The following is a 25244-nucleotide window of genomic DNA, read 5'->3' on the forward strand; positions in this document are numbered from 1 at the left end:
GGGCATTCTAGCTTTATATACATCAGTGCCTGTCACCGGCTAAAGGGAGCCGCTTCCTGAGAAAGGATGTTCCTCAGATGTGCTTTTGTTTTTTTTAATTTTTTATTATGTTATGTTAGTCACCATACAGTACATCATTAGTTTTTGATTTAGTGTTTCCATGATTCACTGTGTACAACGCCCAGTACTCCATGCAATACGTGCCCTCCTTAATACCCATCACCGGTCTATCCTCAGATGTTCTGATGTACCAGGGTCTCCCTAAACCCGAGAGGTGGGGAGGCCGGGTGGACCTGTGCTGGAAGTGCCCGGGTGTGAGGGCTCTAGGCAGCCTTCTCTTGGGGCAGCCTGACCATTAGCCAAGCAAACCTTTTCTTTTGGGTCAACCAGAGGAATCTACAATTTTGTTTCATTGGGGGTGAATAAAATATTTTAGTATCAGTCAGATTTCTGTATTTACAAAGTATGGATCCATGTCTATTAATCTTTGGATTACTGGCAGTCTTTCAACTTTTAGCAATTTACTGCCTCTAAAATAAAGAGAAATGTAAAAAAAAAAAAAAAAGGCAAATAAGCAAAGAAGTTTTAGGATCTGTCACAGCCACTCCAGAAAACCAACCAAACAACAACAAAAATGTATAGCAGCAGGGGCAGTTTTTCTACCTTGGAAATGGCGGCGTGTCCCAGAATGTCATCAGGGGAGGTGGGCTCCTCGATCCACAGTGGCTTGAACTCAGCCAGCTTTGACATCCACTCTATGGCCTCGGGCACATCCCAGCGCTGGTTGGCGTCCATCATCTGCACGGAGAGAGACCCTCCACCGTGAGGTCTGCCTGGTGCTGACCTATGACAGGGCTCAGCTCTAAGGGAGGAAATGCTGTCACTCAGTGCCACCAACTGCTGAGCAAGACTTTTGGAGGGAGCCTGACATTTCCTCTGTGGAGGACCAGCATGCAGCCAGCACGAAGGTGGCCAAAGAGCAGCCACCAAGACGGGAACTGTGGCCCCACATGTGTCTTCTGGAGGAGATGCAAGTCACTCACAGGGCCACTGTGCTGTCTGGAAGGGCCCTGGGCTGGGCCTAGGAGAATTGCTTGCTGGCCCTGGAGCTCTGGCCCTATCTGCATTTAGGTGCCACCCAATTGCATCTGTCTTGCAGTATCCATTGTTCTGGAAACTATTTTATCACATTCCGAATCATGCATCATCAATTCTGAATTTGTTCACTAGTCATTTTGACTCTTGCCGACTAGGAGTCTGGCACAATAATAAATAACCCAAACTCTACCACTGATGAAACACCTACTCAACTGGGCATTTTATGGATTTTGTTCCGTGTAATATTTAGAACAACTCTAGGAAGCAGTTCATATTAACCCAGTTTACAGAAAAGAAAGCTGGCATGCAGAGCAGTGAAAGAACTTGCCAAGAACAGTAAATCATGTAAATGGCAAGCTCAGGGCCAGGCCTCTGACTCCCAGGCCCCAGCTCTCTGGAAGCCAGGTGCTACCCAGAGGCTGGCTTCTGGGAGTGCAGAGCCAGAGTGCAGAGGCTAAGAAAGGGCCTCTCCACCCCTGACGTTATCACACTAAGAGAAGACAGACATGGGGATGGATGTGTCCAGCAGAAAGTGCTAAGTGGTTGAGCTCCCTCAGGGGCCACTATGAGGACCGGAGGACCGTACAGCTAGAATCACTTTGTATCACAGTAAGGACAGCCCCATAAGACAAAAGCCACATTAACTCATATATAAATAGTGGCACTTCTGATCCCAGGTCAAGGACTCAACTTCTGTTTCTGTTAACTTATGAAACATGCCTCCAAAACCCATAAAAACATCTTATTGGGAGTTTATAAAAGTATTTACATGTACTAAGAAACATCTTACAAAAATATGTAGTCAGGAGTGATCCTTACATCTATCTCAGCAAAAGTGTGCCATTTCTTCCACCTTGGCTCCCTGAGACTGGCCTCCCTGCTGAACCAGGCGGGACATATTTGTTAAGGGAAATTAAATAATGACACACGAGGGCACCAAGCGGGAACCTGTTTGCTCAGGGGCATCTGTGCTAGCAAGAAGGAACAGTCCCTAACCCGGATCTTACTTAAGGTTCTGAAGAACAGAAACATTTAAAACCATCAGCTCTCTCGGTTGTTTGTTTTTAGAGAGGTCACCCACTGCAAGACCACGAAGCTGTCCTTCCTCTCACTTTCAGCTTTGAAATTCCCACCGTTCTTTAACCCTTGCTTGAAAGGAGCTGTATGCTGGCCCAGGACACAGGCTTCCTGCAAGGCCGCTCTGTCTCAATGGGAGGGGAGGACATTTACCAACGTCTTCTCGGGTCCAATCATGTTTCGGATGAGACGGCACCTACGGATGTCATCCTGGAGATCAGCACCCACTTTTACCTTAAACCTATAAAACAAATGCAGTTGGGTGGTTGGGCTCTGTCCCCTCACGTGGCGAAGACACGCAGGCTCTCTGCAGAAGCAGCTGCCTCTTGCCTCTCCCGGTTGGTCTCAGACGAGCCACTTGAAAATGACCCGGTTGGTGTATCAGGGCAGCAAGGAGACATCACCTGCCGACCCAAAGTCAGGGACCTGGGAGAGCAGTCAGATCTCCAGCAGCACTGAGTGTTTGGGGTGCCATGACAAGGAAGTAAGAACTAAAGGCGCGGTCAGCACGAAAGAGAAGAGGGAGGCTGGGAGGCGGAGCCAGCCCGTCTCATCCTGAAGGTAAAGAGTCTGACGGATAAAATACCCCCACCTGCGAGGCTTCTTACAAGCCCGTGTGGTGGGCCTCAGGGGTGCTGCAGGCACCGGAGGCTGGGGACTCAGTGACTCGGTCACAGAAGGAGCAGCAGCAGAGGTCTCCTTTACACCACAGCTGGCCACTTCAGGGAGCCCCCTTCATCTGTTTGGATGCCCAAATAGTCTCCAGAGCCGGGCCTATACATCCCCTGGTGACCCCAAGCCAGGAGAGAGCGCGGTCAGCCCGAGTGCGGCACGGCCTCGCCGAGGACGCCGCACCACCGGGGGCGAGGCCAGCCTCCTCTCCCTCACTCAGGGATTGCTCCACATTCTCCCCCCACTTTCCCGGTGCCCACGCTCGGCGCGCTGCACGCACTCTGGCTTCTGATGCTTCTCTCCCTCCCTCTGCACGAACACGCTCAAGAAGATGTTTCTGTCCCAGATGCCAGGCTTCTGTGCAGGGAGGCCTCTGAAATCGCTCCTCAGTCTTCTGTGACTCACCAGGTCCAACTGCTCCCACCTTTCCTAGGCACGTGGAGGGAGGGAAGTATCAACGCTTCCGGAGCGCCTGTTGCGACTCCCAGCTATGCTGGTCCTTTCCAGATAAAAACATCTTATTGCGAGGAGAATCACGAGTTAATATCATCATTCCCATTTTATAGAGAAAGAAAGTGAGGTCTGGAGAGGTGGAACAATTTGCCCACGATCACACGGCAAGTACTTGCAGGCGACGAAGGGAAAAGGCAAGAGGCTGATGCCAAATCCATCACACGCCAAGCCTCTTCCCACTGCTGCAGGCTGCCTCCTTCAAATTCTCACTCCCCAACTCTTTATTTCGCTGATGAGTCGACAAGAATTCCGTGCCTCCCAAACTTTAGCGAGCACACAAATCACCCTTTAATAGGGGACCTTGTTAAAATGCAGATTCGTGAGCAGCAGGTCTGGGAAGAGGCTGGAGAGTCTGCATTTCCCCAGCTCCCAGGGAACCCGGACGCTCCCGCATCCGAAGCAGCGGGAGGCGGGAGGCTGGAGGCGGGAGGCGGGGGGCGGGCCCAGAGTGGGTGGAGAGCCGGGACCCGCAGAACCTGCCGCTGTGGCTACACTGATAGACTCACGGTGACCCCACATCACAGGCTGATGGTCCCTCTGTGTCCTGCACTGTGTCAGGTGTGGGGGCGCCTGACAACCACAAGTTATCCAGAGGAAGACCCTAGGACGTCCAGGGGTCCATATTCACAGAGAGAGAGAGAAGAGCCATGGGTTGGTCTGGAGAAAACCAGCCTAGAGAGGAGAAGGGCTGCCGTCCGAGGGGATGAGGGGGCGCCTGGAGACTCCGTGGAAAACTGGAACTAGTGACTGGAAGTTCTACAGAAGGGAAGGTTCGGATACGCTGAAGCTCTTTCCAATGCGTGGAGCCGTCCAACAGTGCAAAAGAGCCTTACCAGTTGGGCTCGCTGCTCTGTAGGTTTTCAAGCACTGAATCAATGCTCTTACTGACAGTAAAGAGTCGATTTCTATTCTAGACTGGTGCTTGAAATGGACCATCTTCAAGGTCTGTTTCAAATCTGATGTTCTTGGATTCTAACTAGGACTCACATCTCATCTTCGGAGAAAGAGCCTGGCCTATGCTGAAACTTCTCCTGTGTGTCCCTACGTGTCAGACTGTTCCCGGACGAATCCTGGCCTCCTTAGTGCCTTTGGCTCTTGGCTCCTCTCCACCGCCGAGCCTATCGTGAAGGGAGAGTGAAGTGCATTCTCACACAAACAAGTTACCTGGTCCAGCCGTCCTTCAGTGCCTCCGTGCAGAGCTGTGGGAGAAAGGAGCACAGCCGCCATCACACACCAGAAAGCTCTCTTTGGTCTGATGAGTACCCCCGTGGTCTCTGATCTGCTTTCACAAACACCATGGCTGCCACATGAACCAGAGGAATGACCACGTGTTGGTGAACGAAGAGCAGGAACAGCTCCGCCAACAGAGCATAACTCCCTGTACTTGTAGGACCACTTTCTTTCCTCATCTCTAGGGGAACAATTTCTTGAATTGTTGACAACATTCTGAGAAGGGAAATGGAGCGTTTATAACCCTTCTTAAAGCGGTATTCTGCAGCATCCACAGAACGCGTGGACGTAAGGGAAACAAACAGAAGCTGTCTCTCTCTCAGCTATGAGTACAGCGTGGTGGGAAAGTCATAAATCAGCCGTGCTCTGACTGCACGCTGTGTGCCAGCCACCGGGCCGCGGGCCTTACACAACTCACAGCATTATCCTGAATCCCCCAAACCACCCACGAGATGCATATCATTTCCCCATTTCACAGTGAGGAAACCTAGGCTCAGCATGGTTTGGGGAACATGGTACAATGTGACACTGCTGCCCCTGCCTAGGAATCAAATCCTGGGCTGTCACCTTCCAGAAGCCGAGGTGGGACACGCTGGGTCACAGAGTCCCGCGCCCACAGTGTGAATGGCTTTACTTCGCTCCAGTATCAGTACTTTCTGAATGAGGCCTTGGATCCAAAATGATTTAGAAAGGCTAACAAGAAAAGTACAGGAAGCCAGGAATCTAAAACCTGTCCACAAAACCAGGTTCAAGTGCCTACCTGCTTCAGCGTGTCATCTGAGTACCCCAGCCAGGCGCACGACGTGGTGTAGGCAGGGTAGCCATGCGTCAGCATTTGCCCTTCTGTGGAAACACAATGCTTGTCAACATTTTGTGCTTTCCAGGGAACTTCAGAATTACAATTGCCTTTATTTAAAAAAATTTTTTTATTGGACAGAGAGAGAGAACGCACAGGCAGGGGGAGTGGCAGGCAGAGGGAGAGGGAGAAGCAGGCTCCCCACTCAGCAGGGAGCCCAACGTGGGGACTCTATCCCAGGACCCTAGGACCATGACCCGAGCCGAAGGCGAACGCCCACCCAACCGAGCCACCCAGCTGCCACAATTGCCTTTAGCTAAGCTACTGCCCCCAGAAAATCCAGCCTGTTCTCCTTCTGACCCTGCCTTTCAAGTGCACTCAGCCCCAAGCCCAGCCTCTGGCCACATTCACCATCACGCAAATACCGGGGATGTCAAACTAGCCCAGGTCTTCCTGTCTGTCACACCCAGGACGCTGCTTCCTCCAGATGCAACCCTTTGTCAGAGGGCCTGGCTGCTGGGCACAGGGCATGTGGGAAGGTGATGCGAACCCCAAGAGGACAGTGACCCTCAAAAGGACAATGACAGCAAAAACAATGAAGGACATTTCCTCACCACCCACCTCTCTCTTTTTTACCAACTTGACCTTTCTGCAGTATTTCTGGAAAAAAAAAATAAGACACATCATCACTTTTTTAGACAACAAAGCATGCTACTACATTATTACACACCAGCAGGTATCAGAAAACTCCCAGTTCCATCACTCGGTATGACTCACCATAGGCTTCCTCCTCGGTCAGGACGTCTGTGATGTACCTGAAATCGATGCAGGATAACAGCGTCCTGGGGTCCTGGCAGCGTGACAGGAGAGGGGAAAGGCCCAAATCAATTCACAAGCAGCTTATGTTTCTAAGGATGGACTTAGCCTTTCCGGGAAAGGGCCTTCAGGATTTGCGTTAAATTGTTTGGTTCTGTCATTCCTTGGTACAGAGCTCTTCAGAGGGTCAGTGCCGCCTCCCCAAGAGGTCTTCAAGCCCTCGTGCTGCCACCCCTCACTCCCTCCCCAACCCTTGCCTCCCCTGACATCGAGGCTCCACCAGCCCAACTAACAGGGCTCCTGGAAGGAGGGCCCAGCAGGAGGCAAGCACTCAGCACGAGTTAAGTGCAGAGATGAGCACCTGGTGTCCCTCCACATACGCATCACTGCTCCACATGTCAGGGCTGACAGTGATCCTGGAGCAGCTCAGCGGGAGAGGAAAGAATGCTGGTCTCAGAGCCAGGCCCTCCAGGTTCAACCCTGTGCCCACTGTTTATTAGCAGCCTGACCGTGGGCCATTTCCTCTCGTCACATTGGGACAATTCACTTCACCAGCAGGAACAGAACGGATTCACCATGAGCGACCCAGCATACTGCCTGGCCCTGGACCATCACCGGCTATTCTCTCCCCACCCCTTCCTACCCCTGGTTCACTGCTCTGGTCATGCTGGCAAGGCTCACAACCTCAGCTGGGCCTCTGATTGAGACCCCTCCCCATCCCAATCTAACAGCTGGGAAGCAACCAGTAGCTTCACTCCCACTCAGGTTTTACTGTGACCAACAGTACTCCACTGGTCTGTTAAAAATTATAAAAGCTCTTCCCACACTGAGATTCTGCATCTTTCAAGACTATTGGCCACAACTGAAACAGGAAATAGTATCCAAAAGAATGGAGTCAGGGGCGCCTGGGTGGCTCAGTTCGTTAAGCGTCTGCCTTCGGCTCAGGTCATGATCCCAGAGTCCTGGGATCAAGCCCTGCTACGGGTCCTTGCACAGCAGAGAGCCTGCTTCTCCTTCTGCCTGCCACTCCCCCTGCTTGTGCTCTCTCTTTCTCTCTCTGACAAATAAATAAAAGTTATAAAAAAAAAAAAAAGAATGAAGTCACAGACATCTTTTCTAGTGGCCCTCAAATCATTCAGTTTTGGAAGCTGCCTCCTACACCCCTCTGAAAGGCTGACCTTGAGCATAAAGGCGGCTCATGTCCTTCCCCTTTGGATGGGGCCCCCATGCCACCTGCAACCATGTCAGAGGGATGGTGTGATCGCCTCCTGTTTCTATTTTCTCCCAGAGAAGAGGCAATGTCTGCCCACCTACAGTCTTCAAGGCCATGGTGTTCTTTGTGTTTCCTTAATTGTAATGCCAAATAATAACAGGGCCTTCGTTTGTTGACCACCAGAGTTTTAGCAACCACGCAAGACCTCACCCTGAGGCAGCTGATGCTCAAAGAGGTTAAGTGACACGCCCACGGTCAACCTGCCAGTAAGTGGTGGAGCCCAGATTCAAAGCCAGGTCTGCCTGGGTCTGAAGTTCACTCCCCTTAACTTGTCCAGACTTTTTTTCCTCCTCAGCTGCCAGGTGCTCGACCCTGCCATAAACAGGTCAAGGAAAAAGGAAACACTGAGGTGCCTATCTTCAGCGTTTGGCTCCTTCCCCTCCAGAATCAGACAGTGGAGACCACCGCAGTCTGATTCGTCACTTTCTTTTAAATTCAAAGTGACCAGATGATATGTGAATAATATCTTAATAATAAACTCTTGCTCTTCAGGAAGCACTTTTATCGTTTGGTCTTTCAACAAATTCTATGAGGTTCTCAGAGAAGTGAGGACTATCCCCTTTTCGTAGGTAGGAAACAGAGGCTGGGAGAATTTGCATTACACAGTGGGCGAGACAGGACCTAAACTCAGGGCTTCCCTCGGACCGCTCTGCCTATGTGAACACAGACAGCTCTTACTTCAAATATCAGAAAAGAAATATTAGGGTTTAGTGGGTTTTTGCTTTATCATCACTATCCTGATCCAAAGACAATCCTGAATATATTTACTAATCAAAAGGCAAGTAATCCGTGAAATCCATATCATTTACATTACATTATAATTATTAACATTATAATGTTAAAGAATTTACTTACCATGTCAACAAGTAACTTCCACAGAGGCTTGAAAAAAAAAAGAAAAGAATTGTAAAACATGTAGAACGTAGACATTTTTTTTCCCCTAAAAGTAAATGCAAACTCCCAGTCTCAAACACCTGCCCGCTGGCCCACCTGCCTGCCAGGGTCTCTAACACTGCCTCCTAATCCCTCACCTTTGCTGCCCTCCCATTTCTTTCTCGGCCCTTTATAACCTACTCCTATAGTTTCCTAACTACTGCCAGGGAGAAAAAGAATCAAACAATTCTCTGTATTTCTTTTGGAGGCCTGCTGTGTATGTCTTTTGTCTCCAGAAGGCTGCTCATAGAGGAAGTGTTCACCCCTGTGCCACGTGTTGAATTATTCCACAGAGCTCCCCAAGTGCTCCTTCGATGAGTTACCTTTCCCTCCTGCTTGGCCCACAGGTCCCACACAGCGTTGAGAACGGCCGCAGTAGCCAGATGCACAACACCTTTCTCAGGACCGATCTGGTTGGGAAGCAAAACACAACAGCACGTCTTAGAAATGAAAGAGATATTTAGGTCTCCTAGCCAGGGACACATTCAACACTTAAAAGGCATCAGTAAAAGTTCATGTAGAGATTAAGCTGCTTTTTTTTTTAATAGTTTCTAACCTATAGAAAAATTGCAAGAACTGCACAAAAAACTCTTGTATATTCCCCCCATTCTCTCTGTATACAAATAGAACATATATAAGTAAAATTGATTTTACTGAACCATTTAAGTTGCAGATATCATGCCTCTCAAACCCTAAATACTTCTGCGTGTAGGTCCTAAAAACAAGAACATTCTCTCACATAACCGTAGTAGTACAATGATCAAATTCGGGGAATAGAACACTGATAGAATACTACTGCCTAAAAGACACTCCATAATCAATTTCTGCCAACTGTCACAATAATATACTTTATTTTATTAACATATTGCATTTGGTTGTCCTGTCTCTTTAGTCTCTTTACCCGGAACAATTTTTCTTATTTTTTTTAAAGAAGTTGTTGGCATGGGGCGCCTGGGTGGCACAGCGGTTAAGCGTCTGCCTTCAGCTCAGGGTATGATCCCGGCGTTATGGGGTTGAGCCCCACATCAGGCTCCTCCGCTATGAGCCTGCTTCTTCCTCTCCCACTGCCCCTGCTTGTGTTCCCTCTCTCGCTGGCTGTCTCTCTCTGTCAAATAAATAAATAAAATCTTTAAAAAAAAAATAAAGAAGTTGTTGGCATTTTTAAAGCACACAGGCTGGTTAACTTGTAACAGTGTCCCTCAGTTTGGGTTGGTCTGGGGTTCCTTCATAACTGGATTCGGGCTGTATTTTTTTGGCACAAATTTTAAGTAGACAATAATGCCATTTTGGTTTTTTATTAGGGCCATGATCTTTCAGCACTTAGGTAAGTCAGGGTCCACTGGGCTGCTGCACTGTGAGGTTACCATTTTCCCTTTCTAAGTACGGAGATTAATATTGTCCCCAAATGTGGGCATGCATTGATGATTTTTGCCTCAATCAGTTATGGCTACAATATTTGCAATACAATGGTTGTCTAACATTATCATTCTTTTTACATTAAGTTTGTATTCTATTATAATGACAAGTTTTTCCTGGTTGCTTGTCCACTACCTAAATGGACTTATGGATTCTTATGTTATTCCATGAATTACAAGCCATTACTAACGTATTTATTTTGATCTTTTGAATTGTCCCAGATTTGGCCAGTGGAAGCTTCTTCAAGGGAATGCCTTGAAAAGCAAGTTCAACATGCTTTGCAGAAAGTTCAGAATGAAATCCAAGGCAAGATGGCAAGTGCCTTCCCTCGTGCCTTTCTCCATGCATGGACGAGAGCCTGAGCAGAGGTAGCAAAAGACAGAGCTGATGTCAGGAGACAAGGGCAAGGTCCTAGTTATTGTACTGACCTTACTGGGATAGAATCCTTTTTCTAGAGCCTCACTCTTTTCATGCCTTGAACTTAAGGTTCAAAATATAGACCTATACACATAAAAGTACTCTGGTCTCTATCTCTACCTCTAACTTTGTTCTTCTCTTATGTTTCTGGCTTTAATAACTTCCTCCCCAACTCCCATACTACCCACATTATCTCTCCTCCAGAAAGGCTGCCCTTCAGTACTTAATCTTCTAGTGGGTCTAGAATACTTCTTCCATTCAAGGAGTAGGAGTAGAGATGAGGTCCATAGGGCTCTCAGGATCCAACTATGTCCAGATTCAAGTCTAACAGAAAAGAATCAGTTACCTCCAAACATTTACTCTCTAAATGGTTCAAGCCCTAATTTATCTCAATACAATGTTTGACTTTAGAATTGGAAGCCTGTTTCTGTTTCCACGTTTGTTGCCATCAAAGGACATCTTAGACCTTAGTAACATTACTTATAGAAGCATTTTTTTAAACCGGCCCCTTACCCATCTGAGCTGCCCGTCGCTTGTGAGCTGCCTGTAGAAGCCTCTGAAGTCACCAACGATGTCCCTGAGGTCCTTGTGAAGCACATGGTGGGCGAGGGCATTCACAGCACAGACAACTGTTAAGTAAGGATTCAGTTCTTGTGTATGTTTTGATATGAAGTCAATAAATTAAGACACGAAAACAACACAAATAAATGTGGGCATTTTATGAAACAAACTTCAAATACAAAAGGTATATGTTTTTAAAAACTGTCCCAAATACGTCTTCTGTGTTTGTCGTAAGTAATATCATACACGTGGAGTACATATTAATCCATATACAGAGCTTCATTTGAGTGGAGCGAACACATTCTGAATGGTTGTCATGCGGAAAACAGAGCCATCGATGTGAAAGTTTACATCATATCCCCAAACTGTCTTCTTGTTCACTTTGGAAAGTGTCTGTACAGTCAGTTTCAAAACCAAACCTTGCTAGTTCATTGTTCCTAAGGAGTAATAAGACTCTGACTTACACCAAAAAGAAAAAAAAAAAGAGAAGTATCTTCTAATTATTGTCAAGCATAGAAAATATCTTGAATTCACAACATAACACACGATTAAAGATGAAATGAATTTCCAATAAGCTTAATACTTACATGTAAAATGTTAAATTACATGAAAACACTTTTCTTAAATATTACATTTCTTCCTATTGACTTACTTAGGATATACTACTTTTTTCTTAAGCAATTTGAAAGTTAAACTTAATTTGGTTCAGCATGACCACTGATTTTTTTTGGTATTTTACTTAAGTATTTATTGTGTTATTTCAGAAGAACAACAAGTAACAAATTGAATGGGAAAGACCCTTCTACCCTTTAGTCATTCTAGAAAATACTTAGTCTATGCATAAATGGCCAAAATAATCAAATCAAGTCATCTACTTAGCCCCAAGCAATTAATTTGTTATAAAAATTTTTGATAAACTTGTTGTTTGGTGTTGCCATTTCTGCGATATGACTCATCATTTCGTAGGACAGCTGGAGAGGTACAGTTTTAGTACTGGCCAGATCCTAGGAAAAAGACCGTTTCAGTATTTGAAACATGCTGTCAGGACATGCCTGGCCTCTACGTGGAGAGCCCTCAGATGATTGCACACTTGCTCTCAAATGCAGCGTTAGGGCTGGCCCAACCATTCCCGGTTCTCCAGGGCTTTTGTTAATGGGATAAAGAATCATTCCAGTTCAGACATGTACTTCCTAGAACCGTGAGAAGACAGAATCCTCCTCACGCCTTAATGGTTGATGCTCATGGATTAAAGACCTCTGAAGAGTCGGCCTGTCAGCAACTCAGAGAGAGGTATACCATTATCTAGATTAAACCTCCATCTCGTTGATGAGATGATGGCCAGAAATCACTGACGAAGCACACCTCCAATGTGCCCCACACGGCAGTGCATTTAACACAAGTTGAGGATGACCTCCTCTTTTACAGCTTCTAAGAAATGCAGCCCTAATATATTCATCTATGGTACGTAGATTGTCCTTGCACAAAAGGAGGGCACTGCAGAGGCTAACTAAAATTTAGTGCATTTGACAGAAATTTGGGTGCTGGTGGTCATCCGGTGTATGAGACAGTCTACTTCAGGTTTGCCTTGCTGCCATGGGTGGGAAATTTCATCTGGAAAAAACTGGCCATTGAAGGCAGAGCCTTGCTGACTAACTCCTTGGGATCTTCTGGCCCAGGAAGGACAAGTCAGTAAAGCTATGAATGGCCATGGTGCCTGAGCCCAAGGGCTGGTGTGAACCCTTACAGCTGTTTTTTGTCTCTTTAGAAATTCTTCTTTCTTCATCTTTTTTCCTCTATTAAAAAAAAAAACACAAACTATATTGGTTTATTCTATCCATTAAAAAAATAACTATAACCCTCCCTTTCTCACACACATATACTAGCACTGCCTTTGCAGTAATGAGGAAACCACTATTTATTATTATTATTTTTTTATCATAAAAGAATGAACAGGTAAGTAGGTTGACAAAGGTACAGATGGACTGTGATGAGCTAATGGAATTTTTTTCAACTTTAATGCGAATGCCATGTAACACATTCAGTGAGACCTGTGGTAAATTGCCTGAAATATGGAGCAAGGTTAAAGTTAAAATGGGTTCTGTCATGTTGTGGTCGGCAAAAGGCAGAAGCCAACTACATCATCACAAAAGAGCCGTTTATTAAAGGTATAGAGAGATGGAAACTGATTTACCCCTAGCCGAGATGCCCATCAGGACAGCTGGGAGGTGATGGGAGTGGAGGAGGGAGAGGTCAGCAAAGGCCCCGAAGCACAGAGCTCAGCAACCAGGGAGAGGAGCCTCCTATCTCCTATCTCGGGTCTCAGTGAGCACACAGGGTCCCTCCACCGCGTGCCCGAGTCAGCAAAGTTCAAAGTCTTGGCTATTAACAGAGTGATTCCAATGGCCAGTCCCATAATATATTTTGTAAGCTTGTTGAGTTTTACGCAACCTTTGGGGGCCACCCTATATGGTCTGCAATATGGAGAAGGAGGCTTCATAAAGTACTCAACTTACACCAGAGAAAATTAAAGTCGCAGAGAAGCTGACACATAGCTCACACAACTATCTTGGTCAGCGGTCACTGCCTTAAGGAAAACATTAACAGCAAATGGTTGACTTAATGGACAGGGAGACAGGGAATCGTTGCCGAGTCTCCTCGTGCTACCTGGTAAAGTCCTTCAAGGAATAATCTTCAAGACTAATCTCAAAGGCTTACCTCTGTTCTGAGGCTGCCCAAGGCCCTCCTGGACAATGAACTGAACTTTTCTCCGTGTAACTTATACCAGCTTTTAAAAAACTGTCCTTCTCACACTGCATGATCGTTTCTTCTATGGCTGTGTCCCTGAGAAATTTGTGCATTCCTTCTCCGTATCTGCAGGATTCTGTCTCCTTTCTCTATCTCATTAAAATTCTCTCTCCAGCGCCTGACACATGGGAGCGGTCAAGGGAGGTCTGTTATAGAACTGGCTGATGGCACGACTGAAGGCCAGCCCTGTGAAGAGTGGAACAGTAGTCGCCTTGCACCCACCTAAAGTGCAAGAAAGGCTCCCTTGTCCTTACACACACATAGACACACACACGTGGACACCTTTCATCTGCTTGACAATATTAAAATCTTTCAGTGGGGCAAGACTTCCATTTACATCTAAGGGAGAGCTGACAGTGCAAACATCCAGGGGAGAGGCACTGCATCACCACCAAATTTAGAGAATGTTTCGTACCTTCTTAGATCCTCACACCTCAGCTGTCATCATTTGGCTTCAGACCCTAACGGTCCATAGAAATTGATCTGGCAAAGGTCACCTTTTGTACTTCTTGAATTTTGCACCTTGTACACAGATTAAGTATTTCAAAACAAAAATCAAACAAATAATTTGTATTTTAATGTTGTAGAGGGGCTCCTGGGTGGCTCAGTCATTAAGTGTCTGCCTTCAGCTCAGGGCATGATCCCAGAGTCCTGGGATCAAGCTCCTCATAGGGCTCCTCTACTGGGAGCCTGCTTGCTTCTTCCTCCCCCACTCCCCCTTCTTGTGTTCCCTCTCTCGCTGGCTGTCTCTCTGTCAAATAAATAAATAAAATCTTAATAAATAAATAAATAAATAAATAAATAAATAAATAAATGTTGTAGAAAGAGGGGTGCCTGGGGGGCTCAGTCGCTTAAGCGTCTGCCTTCAGCTCAGGTCATGATCCCAGGGTCCTGGGATCGAGCCCTGCATTGGGCTCCTTGCTCAGCAGGGAGTCTGCTTCTCCCTCTATGCTCTCTCTCTCTTTCTCTCAAATAAACAAATAAAACACTTTTTAAAAAAATGTTGTGGAAAGAAAGTACTTCAGGGAGTGGTTAACTGAGCAGCTGTCTGGGCCTCAGTCTCCTTATCTAAAAAAGAGGGGCCTCAAGACCACCGCTGAGCTCTCTCCACGTCTGAGAGAAGACCAGCACTCATGGCTCAGTGTGCCTCCTGCACAGCTGGCTTTGCCCGGATGACAGCTCTGCAACGGGGCAGCCAGAGGCCCTTCCGCCATGAAGAGCAGTGAGCCTGAAACTACAAGGTGTGAGTACTTTGAAGAGCGAGCAGCTCGCTGTGCACATCACAATAAGCCTTGCTACACGAGTGTCCGTCTGTCCCTGTCATGTCCCTCAGCCACCCGCCTAGCTCAGGCAGAGAAACAGGCTGAGGTTCCCCGATATGTCCGCAGTCCATCGACCCCTGCGAGGAGAAAGGCCGAGTCTCACCACCTTTTCATTGCTCCCCATGAAACACATAACAAACCACGAAACATTGTTTTTACTTACGCTGAGCAATGTAAACACAGACAAAAGTAAGGTCACAACTGGAATCTAAGTGAAAATGAAGCATTCCGACACTTAGGAGAATGTTGAACTCACCCACTTCTGTGCCTTTTCCCAGAGTGAAGGTAAGCCCGTACCCCTGGAGCCCGTCTTCCGCATCGGTCTCTAAGACGACATAGGCAGCCGAGTAGTCAGGGTCTGTGTGCTGCAGGAAAAATGCACCCCGCCCCACAATGCAAACATGAGAAACCCGAAGGTACACTTCAGAACATCACATAAGAATAGAAAATGCAACAGGGGACGTGCAAGAAGAGCTCTGATCTGATGCAAGCCTTGGTGTAACCCCCAAGAAAATGGGGGAGTTCTGAATGGACAAAGGGAAAGTCCTACTGAAGGATTCACATCATTTTAACAAGGGCAATGTACATTTTCAGTGCCAGTTTGCAATTAGGCCTCCTCTGATGCTCAGCTCAGATTTCAATCGAAGCTACGTCTGCCAGCTCTCTGAACAGAGCTGTATTCACAAGCAGCCTCCCTCAAATGAAAGCAGCCAAGGCTTCAGAAAGCCTCACAGAAAACTGGACTTTTCTTCACTGATGTAGCAGGGCTGAAAAGACAGTGGCGCCGGTTCAGAGGAGATCACTGGGGGAAAACAAAGAATTAAAACTTCAGGACAAATTAGCCCTGTTTTTGTTCTGTTTTTTAAAAGTTGCTACTATCAAATGGTATTTTGGTAAGTGTTTACTGACCAACTATGATGAAACTCAACACTACCTGTTGATAGGGGGGATGCAGAAATGAAAAAACCAGTGTGTGTCTAGAAATTTCTCCTACAGTGGGGAGAAGAAGCCAACACACCAGAAGCAGGTGAGAACTACTGTGTGGTCAGCGAGAAGTACCACCGAAGAGCAAGGGAGCGAGCAAAGAGGAAGCACGGGACTGAGACACTGCAATGGGCAAGGGGGCGAGTGAAGGCACGGGGCAAGGAGAGCAAGAGGAAACCCCATGCCGTGTGAGACAACAGTGAAAGGCCCCTGGGGCACCAGGTGGCAAGTGAATGAAGACAGACTGGAGAGGAGGCATGGGGGCAGATAATGGAGACCCCCTAAAGCCAGGCAGAAGATCTGAATGCATCAATAAGGAACATAGGATACAACTACATCGAAGAATTTGGCATCGGGCGGTGACAATTGATTACTGTTCTTATTGTTATTATTGTTACTACACAATATTTGCTGCTCCAGCACACGATTTTAAAAGCTACTTGATTTAATTTAATCCTCACAACATTATAGAGTAGGTGCTATTATCCCTATCTGACAGATAAGGAAACAGTTTATTATTTTTTTAAGATTTTATTTATTTGAGAGAGAACAAGTGAGACAGAGAGAGCATGAGCTGGTGGGGAGAGGCAGCAGGGGAGAAGCAGGCTCCCCACTGAGCAGGGAGCCCCATGTGAGGCTCGATCCCAGCACCCTGGGATCATGACTTGAGCCGAAGGCACACGCTCAACCGACTGAGCCACCCAGGCGCCCCGGAAACTGAGTTTAAAGAGGCAGAATTTAAATCCCTGCGCCCAGGGAAGGGGAGGAGGCAAACACAGTAGACAGGAGGCCTTTGTCTGGCATCAAAGCCTAGTGGACGGCATTGGGCGTGAAGGGTTGCTGAGCACCAGCTGCGTCTCAGAGATGGTGCAGGTTGCCGAGGAGGGACAGACACGTCTGCCCTTAAGAAAGTTATAGTTTAGGGGCGTCTGGGTGGCTCAGTCGGTGGGGAATCTGTCTTCAGCTCAGGTCATGATCTCAGGGTCCTGGGATCGAGTCCCGTGTCAGGCTCCATGCTTGGTGGGGACCCTGCTTGTCCCTCTCTCTCTGCCACTCCCCCTGCTCATGCTCTCTCTCTCTCTCTCAAATAAATAAAATCTTAAAAAAAAAAAGAAAGAAAGTTGTAATTTAGAAGCCATGGTTACAGAAACTCCAATAACAAGAGGCAGAACACGGTAAGTCTCTGGGAGATTTACAAACTACGGAAACCAGGCAGAGAGCGCTATTAGGGTGGGCACTTGAAGCTGGAGGAGGCTTTATGCTGAAAACAGAATGTGAGCTGGTTGGTTGAGAATGGGGAGCTTTCCAGTAGTGGGAGAGGGCAGAAAGGACCTGGGATGGAAGGATAACTTTGGTGACAGTGGCAGTGAAGAAACAGAAAAGGAAAGACTGGAGTGTATTTAAGGGTTGGTGACACCCTGCTTTGGCCCCTGGGTTCCTGAGAGGGAAGATCCAGAAACAAGATGTGGGAATCATTAGCACTGAAACTATACACACAGGAAGAGTCTTACTGGGAGCAAACTATGAGACAGGACGGCCCTTGAGGCCGGAACCTTGCAGAGGGAAGAAGGGGGCCATTAAAGGAAGCAGCAGCAGTCAGCCAGGGTGTAGAGAGATGGCAGGAAGAGGGGGCAGCTGACAAAGTGACACACAGACCAGGAGAAAGGACCCTGGAAGCAGAAATAACAGTCAATCCCAAGAGAAGGAAGGAGACAGAAGTTGATTTCAGACAAAGGAGGAAGTAAGTGTAAAGATGAGAGACAATAGGAATGAACCAGTAATTTAGTGTTTGGCGGGGAAGGAGCAGACACAGAAGGAACAAAAGAGGTGTAAGCATCAAGGAAAGGTGATTTCAAAGTGGGGATAGAAAAGGAACCACCGGGAAAAGAGACTGAGGAAGAAAATACTGGAGATGGAGGGGATGAGAACGGGGGCCTCGGCAGTCAAAAAGGGTGGGGATGGGGACACAGTAGAATAGATTTCTCTGGGAGGATAGGACTCACAGAATAAAGGGAAAGATGAGAGGGTTGGTTTGGAGACTGATGGATGGAGATGGGGCCCAGGGAGCACTTGTCTTCAGTCTTCTCCATGATGCAATGGGCAATCTTCTAACTGCTGGGGGTGTGGGAATGAGAGTCGGAGGAGGGAGAGAGTGGTCTGGGAGCACAGCCACTCCGGGGAGCTCAGCAGACAATGGGGAAAGCAGAGGAAAAGTATGGCTGGCTGGGAAGGGGTGGAGTCAGCTGGAGCTGGGCTAGGAGCCCACAGCCCTGGAGCTCTCTGGAACCTTGATGAATGCCTCGGCAAGCAAGCAACTTATAAGTACAATGCAGGCCTGAGTGCTCCAACATTTCCTAAAAGGCCGATAAAAAAATCAGAGCTGGAATCCTTTACTTTTAACAGATCTGGGGACAGTTTCAGTGCTCCTTCATGAAAACATCCTGCTTCTGATGAGGAAGGCTCACTCATCCCTAAGTGCTGAACAGAGCTGAACTGCTGAGCTCAGCATGCCCTGAGGGCTTGGGGAGCAATGCCACCACCATGAACTGCAAAATAGCACGTGAGAATCAGCACACAACACACCCCATATCTCTGGAAGATAAATACTTAAGTATTTATGAGTATGCCATACAGGTATCAGAGAACGTCTTCTGACCCAGAGATCATAAACGACTTAGGCCCAGAGACAAATTCCATTTCTTAAATTATTCTACTTAAAACCAGGCTACTTTAACACTTGACGAATTCAAAGCAGAGAAAAATCTAGGCCAGAGCCCCTTTGACTTCAGTTTTCTCATATATAAATAGTAATTACAGTAAATACTTTGGATGGCTTTCTCTGTGCCAGGCACTTTACAGGCATCTCATTTAATACATGAAGCAGATACACCCATGTTACTGATAAGAAAACTGAGGCTTAAGAGAGAGTCAGTGGTTTACCCACAGTTGCTACATGTCAGAGGGGCAAAGTGGTTGCATTACATCAGGTGTTTGAATTTTACAAGCCAATGAAATTTCAAACAATTATTTGGAGATCCACAAAGGATAGCCAACTGAGTATTTTTTAAGTCATTTAACATCATATAAGAAGGAACACATAAAGATTTTAAAAAGAGGGAATAACATAATCTCAGAATAAAGGACATACTTTTAAACATAATAACTTTGTTTTTACGAGAGATCTATTTTTAAAGAAAATATTTCAAGTACACCAAGAGCATAGGTAATATAATGATATTAGCGTGCCCTCTCCCCACTTAGGAAGCACAACGCCAGAGGGCGAATTAGAGTCCTCTGGTACTCATTCCCTTCCCTCCACACAGGTAACAGGTAACTATCACCCTAACATGGATGTTTCTCACTTCCCAGTGTGTGTTCACACAGTTCTTACAGTCCCATGCAATTTTTTCTCCTCGGTGGATTAAGGGCAATGAGGATCCAGGGGGGTGACAGCCCTCGGGGAGATCCAGTATAGAACTCCTTCCTATATTTGGGAACCACTGCTCTAGACGGTGGTAGGGATGGAGGGTGTCTCTCCAAACACTGTCACTAAGCAAACATGCCCTTCAGTATTTAGGTAGAAGGCTGAACCTTTACAACGTCTCCAAAGACTGGTATTTGCATAACTCTCTACAGTGATAAATCCTTTCTAACCATGTTTTCAGGTAATTTCCCCCTCACAAGCCCCAGAATTACTACGAGCTTGTTTGTCTGGTTTCCCAGCCAGAGTGTGACTCCGTTTCTTAGATGGGCCCAAGATGCCCAGAGAGGTTAGTGTCTTCTCTAGGTCACACAGCAAGTTGTGGAGGAGGCCGGATCATCGCCCAAAACACGCAGGCCCACCACCACGAACCCAACAAAGTTTCAGTGCAGAAGAAGCCAGCAGGTGTTCTAGGGTTTCGTTGGTGGGGATCCAACAAGAGCATTTTGCTGTTGTTGCATATTACTCATTCTACCAGTTCTGGCAAAATGCGAATTGTAAATGTAACAGGAAGTGTAAAACGTCAACAAAGAAAAAATAAGGCAAGGGGGGGAAAAAAGCCCAGGAGTTGTGGAGAGTTTCTGGTTACTTTTATTCCCCTTCCCGGGCCTCCCCCTTTTGCAAAAGCAACGGTTCCAGAGTGGGGAACCTCCGCGATCCGCGGGACTCCCTGCGCCTACGTGGGCCTGGAAGTCCGCGCCGCAAGAGGCACCGGGCTGTCACTCAGCGCTTACCATGGCGTCGGAGCCGTGGCCCCCCAGCGACGTGGGGAAGCGCACGTCGCGCACGGAGAGCCTGGAGATCCTGCCACGCACCATGTCGCCGCGCACCCGGAGCTGCCCGGGCCTCCACCTCCGCTCCGGACTCGGCGCGCGGTGGGAGGGGCAGAGCCCGGCCCCGCGGGCGCTGATTGGCCGCGTGGCCGCGCCCAGGAACTTGACCTGACCCGAGTGACAGGCCGGGTTCCTAACTCCCCGAGACGCTCGAGCTGTTCCCGGCGCGTCTGCAGCCCGGCGCTAAGCCGCACCTCCCTCGCGCGGATTCGCAGCAGGTCGCGGTGGACCAAGACAAGGCGGGTTGCCCCGCGCTGTGTCGGCGTCCTGGCAGGAACCTTTCCCGCCTGGACTGGAAACTCGCCAAGTAACCTTCCCGGGAACGGCGTCCTGGAGGAAGGAGCGGGGTCTGAACAAAGTTCGATCGCCCCATAGCACAGTTGGGCCACGGGCTACACTCGTGACCTGAATCAGTGCCGGCGCAGCCAGGGGAGACGCTAGAAAATCCTAGGTGTCTTTAAGTGACCTCAGCCCCAGTTTGCCACCTGATAAATTAAGCAAGTCACCATTTATCACACCCCTTCTGAGGCAGGGTGGTTTAAATACATTACCTCTTACCCATTCAGCTCTGCAAGGTCATTTTCATTTTATTGGTGTAGAAATGAGATTCTGAGAGATTGACTTGTTCGAGGCCACACAGCTTTGTTAGGTAAGTGGCAGAGTGTTCCGGCTGCAAGCCGTGGGCTCTGTCCTCTGGACTGCAGGGACTCTTTAAAAGGGAACTTGGTGAAATGTTCATAGCAGCAATGTCCACAATAGCTAAATCGTGGAAGGAGCCGAGATGCCCTTCAACAGATGACTGGATTAAGAAGTTGTGGTCCATATATACAATGGAATATTACTCAGCTATCAGAAAGAACGAGTTCTCAACATTTGCTACAACATGGACGGCACTGGAGGAGGTAATGCTAAGTGAAATAAGTCAAGCAGAGAAAGACAACTATCATATGATTTCTCTCAGCACACCCCCTTTCAGTTCCTACCTTTGGGGAATGTTTTGAAGAATAAATGCAATGTTTGGGAAACACTGCTATAGACGTTATTCTATCAATTTGTGTTTCTGTGGGTATGGCAGGGATACTTTCAGGGGTGCCCACCTCACCTCTGCTCCTCAAGGATGCATATAACCCTACTGGATGAATTCCTTAGGCTTAAGGCTTAGAAAGTAAACTCAAATGCCTACTAAGGCTGGGTGGGCACCAACAGCAAATAGGGAGTGAAGCAAGAGGCCATTGTGACTGCAGCTAAGGGCCTTTACTCTTTGAAAGAGGTAGCCAGTTAGCTCCCGCTTATAGTGGTCCAGTGGGGATCAGAGCCCTGGATTGCTTTACATTCTCATTTTCCAAGAGAAGTCTGAAATTCAAATGTTAGTATGAAATAGCCTTTCTTTTCCCCTGTCCTGCTCTACCCACTTCCGTGTGCGTGTATCTCTGTCTCGCTCTCTCTCTGTGGAATATATGCTCAATTCACTTATTCAGAATGGGTCTGTGGCCTGGTTAATAAATTCTGAGTATTTTGTATTCTGAAGGTGTGTTTTTCTTTTGGATTTGAATGCTGCTTTTATTATACAAAAGTCTTAGTTCAAATTAATACTTTAGTGTTAAGTCCCGCCCCCCCACCCCTTTCTTTGAGTGGAAGAGAAGAGTGCAAGAAGGGCAGAGGGAGAGGGAGAATCTTAAGCAGGCTCCACCTTGGGCGTGGAGCTGGACATGGGGCTCCCTCTCACAACCCTGAACTCATGACCTGAGCTGAAATCGAGTCAGATGCTCAACCAACTGAGCCACCTAGGTGTCCCTAACTCCTGTTCTTTAAAGAATAAGCTGGGGTTTTAGCCCCCTCTAGAAGTTCGGATTTTCTCTTTATGCCTTTAAAATACTATTGTGTTTAGGATTAATTTAAAAATTAATTCTGTTCTCAATTGAGGGATCCTTTCAACCAGAAGCAATATATTTCTCTGGAAAATTTTTCTCTATTTCTTTCATTAGTTCGTCCTCTTCGTTCTTTTGTTTTCTTCATCTGGAACTTAATGGGATTGATAACTGAACTTCTGAATCTATTATCCACGCTTAAAAAAAACCTTTTTGACTCTGTTCTTTTGTACTGAATTCTGGATATATTCTTTGGTTTAATAATCCAACTCAGATTTGATCTCCAACTGTGTTCCTTCTTTTACTCACCCCAGTTTTTTTTTTCTTTTGGTGTTGGATTTTTCCCCTTCCATTTTAAATTTCCAAATTTTCTTTTCATAGTACAGTTGTTCCCTCTTATCAGCAGGGGACACATTCCACAACCTCCCACCCCAGTGGATGACTGAAACCACACTTAGTACCAAACCTTAGATATACTATGTTCTTTTTTAATACATACATACCTATGATGAAGTTTAATTTATAAATTAGACACAGTAAGAGATAAACAATAATAAAATAGAATTATATCAATACACTAAATAAAAGTGAATGTGGTCTCTCAAAAAATATTTTTGTACTGTACTCACCCTTCTTGTGATGCTGTGAGATAAAATGTCTACATGATGACGAGGTGAATGTCTAGGCATTTTTGTAGTGGGTTAGGCTATTGACCTTCTGAGGGTTCACTGGGAAGATCATCTGCTTCTGGTCAGCAGGCTAACCACAGGTGACTGAAATAGGGAGAGCAAAACCACAGATGAGGAGACTAGTGTACCTTCACCCCTTCTGAAAAAAATGGATGCCACATCTTTTTAAAACAAAGTTTTCTCCATTAAGTTTGGTTCCTTAGGTGTTAGTTTTTGATTGTTGATTTTTCTTTCTGGTGGTTTTCTTCACATTAGTGTTCATCATATGTCTGTTAATATTTATTGTTGAGAATCACATTTTGCCTTTCTGTGAAGCTAGGACTTGAAGACCTGTGTCTGGTGGTTGTGGAAGAGGGGGACACGTGGCAGCCTAGGTATGGAAGTAGCTTCTCTTCCAGGTGAGGTGGCTTATGTCCCTTCTGAGCTTTCAGAAGCTGGATCCAGTTCAGGGCTGGATCCCAGAGGTAACTTTCAGAATAAACGACTCCATTTTCTGTTTCTCTTGTGGTGATCAGGATTTCCCTTAGGATCTGCTTGCTTTCCTCACCAGCCCCTGGATTCCACCTAGGACTCTCCCAAGACAAAGTGTGAACTTTGTTTGGAAAACTGCTAGTACAGTTTATTAAACTGGTATCAGCTTATCATGCCAGGACAGGCCTACCCAGCCATTCCAAATGCTGCCCTCTAATTAATGACCCTAAAAAAATCACTATAATTAATAGCTCTGTTACTTCTAGGAAAAATAAAGTAACAAGGACAGGATTTATACTACCATCTTAGTCAGAAAACCAGCTCAAATATTTGAAAGGCCTTCAGAAAATGGACCATAGGGAGAACAAGACTGATCTTGAAGAGATCAATTGTACCAACTCACTGTCTACAGGCTACAGTGCAAGGGGGAGGGGGAGACCCAAACAGAGCCCTGCAGTGTTACTGAGTTGAGGAGACAAAAATTAGTGTTTGTTTATATTAGCAGAGGGCAACGTGGCTATAGTCTGAGAGGCAGAGAAGCTACTTACATTTAATTTTTGGTTGAGTACTGACAGGCACATGAATGAGAGAAAACTACTCAAATTTGAGAAACAGCCACTAGACAGGAACAGGCAAGAAAATTATTGGCGGGCTGGGGGTGGTGTGTGTGTGGGGGGGCGGGGCTCAGTTGGTTAAGCATCTGCCTTCGGCTCAGGTCATGATCTCAGGGTCCTGGGACAGAGCCCCACATGGCATCCAGCTCTGCACTCAGCAGGGAGTCTGCTTCTCCCTCTCCCTCTGCCCCTCCCCTACTCGTGCTCTCACACGCTCTCTCAAATAAATAAAACCTTAAAAAAAATTGGTGGTTGCACAGGGTTAGGAATAGTACCTGTTCCTGATAGTAAAGATTTGGTAATAATACATTAGGTAGAATCCTCAGCAGGGTAGAGATAAAGTCTTCTAAGATTAAAAATTGCTTTGGACTTAAGAGAGCTTTAACGTAAACCTTGAAAGCATTCGACTGATTCCAAGTAAAGAATAGACAAAACAATCCTAGAATAATTCCTGTTCCTACTGGCCAGAGTAGAAAATGTGCATGAAATCAAAATTCAGCATTATTTGAAAGAATTAAAAAAAAAATTTCGGCAACCCAAAACTATAATTTACAGTGTTTGGCACCCAACCAAATCATTGGGCATATATAAAAGTGGAAACATATAGTCCACACAGGAGAAAGTTCACTAGAAACAGACACAATAGTCCTAATATCCAGATAAAAACCTTCAAGATGGTAGAGGAAAATGTAAGCATAATGAAGAGAGGTATGAAAGATATATTAAAAAAAAAAAGAAAGCCTGAATTTCTGAGATAAAAAATATATACTGTATGGGATTGAAAGAACAGACACTGCAAAGAAAAGATTAGTGAATATGAAGACAAAGCAAAAGAAACTACCCAAAATGAAGCACAAAGATTAAACAGAAAAAAGGACAAAGCATCCATGACTTGTGAGACAATAATAAATGGCATGACATACATGTAATTGAAGTCCCAGAAGAAGTGAATAAGAAAAACAAGTTGAAAGATAACAGCCCCAAATTTTCCAACTTTAATAAAACTGTAAGCCCACTGAATCAAAAATCTCAAAGAACCCCAAGTAGAGTATCTTTAAGGAAGTTGTGCAAAGGCATATGATAAATTGCTGAAAACCAAGAAGAGAGAGACTATATTTTTAAGAATACAGATGGGGAGAAAAGACCCTTTACACACAGAAGAATAAAGTTGAGGACAACAGACTTATTGTCAGAAATAATGCAAGTTAGAAGAGAATGAAGAGACTTCTGTGAAGTACTACAGAAAACTGTCAAGCAAGAATTCTTAACTGAGCTAAAACACATTTCAAAAAAGAAGTCAAAAGAAAACTTTTAAATGTGGTGCTATCAGATCTGTGCTCCTAGAAATATTAAAAGAAGCTCTTAAGGAGAAGGG

The 25244-nt window shown here is 46.2% G+C and overlaps 1 protein-coding gene across 2 annotated transcripts in view; it reads right to left on the reverse strand.

Annotated features, from left to right (window-relative positions):
* Positions 1-20516, reverse strand: part of ENOSF1 (enolase superfamily member 1) — a 28566-nt gene extending 8050 nt beyond the window's left edge. Inside the window, exons 1-11 of one of the 2 annotated variants that reach the window (XM_026496052.4) lie at positions 20129-20516; positions 15186-15294; positions 10755-10870; positions 8732-8818; positions 8331-8357; positions 6164-6236; positions 6008-6046; positions 5351-5433; positions 4525-4559; positions 2329-2416; positions 664-798 (exon numbers count right to left, since the gene is read on the reverse strand). In XM_026496052.4, coding sequence (XP_026351837.3) covers positions 664-798; positions 2329-2416; positions 4525-4559; positions 5351-5433; positions 6008-6046; positions 6164-6236; positions 8331-8357; positions 8732-8818; positions 10755-10870; positions 15186-15294; positions 20129-20212 — 876 coding nt within the window. In that variant the 5' untranslated portion in view covers positions 20213-20516. Of the gene's footprint in view, positions 1-663; positions 799-2328; positions 2417-4524; positions 4560-5350; positions 5434-6007; positions 6047-6163; positions 6237-8330; positions 8358-8731; positions 8819-10754; positions 10871-15185; positions 15295-20128 lie in introns of those variants that run through there. The other variant, XM_026496053.3, reaches the window with a different exon arrangement.
* Positions 20517-25244: the final 4728 nt, after the last annotated feature.

The sequence above is a fragment of the Ursus arctos genome, unplaced genomic scaffold (assembly GCF_023065955.2).
Source record: "Ursus arctos isolate Adak ecotype North America unplaced genomic scaffold, UrsArc2.0 scaffold_17, whole genome shotgun sequence".
NCBI classification, from domain to species: domain Eukaryota; kingdom Metazoa; phylum Chordata; class Mammalia; order Carnivora; family Ursidae; genus Ursus; species Ursus arctos.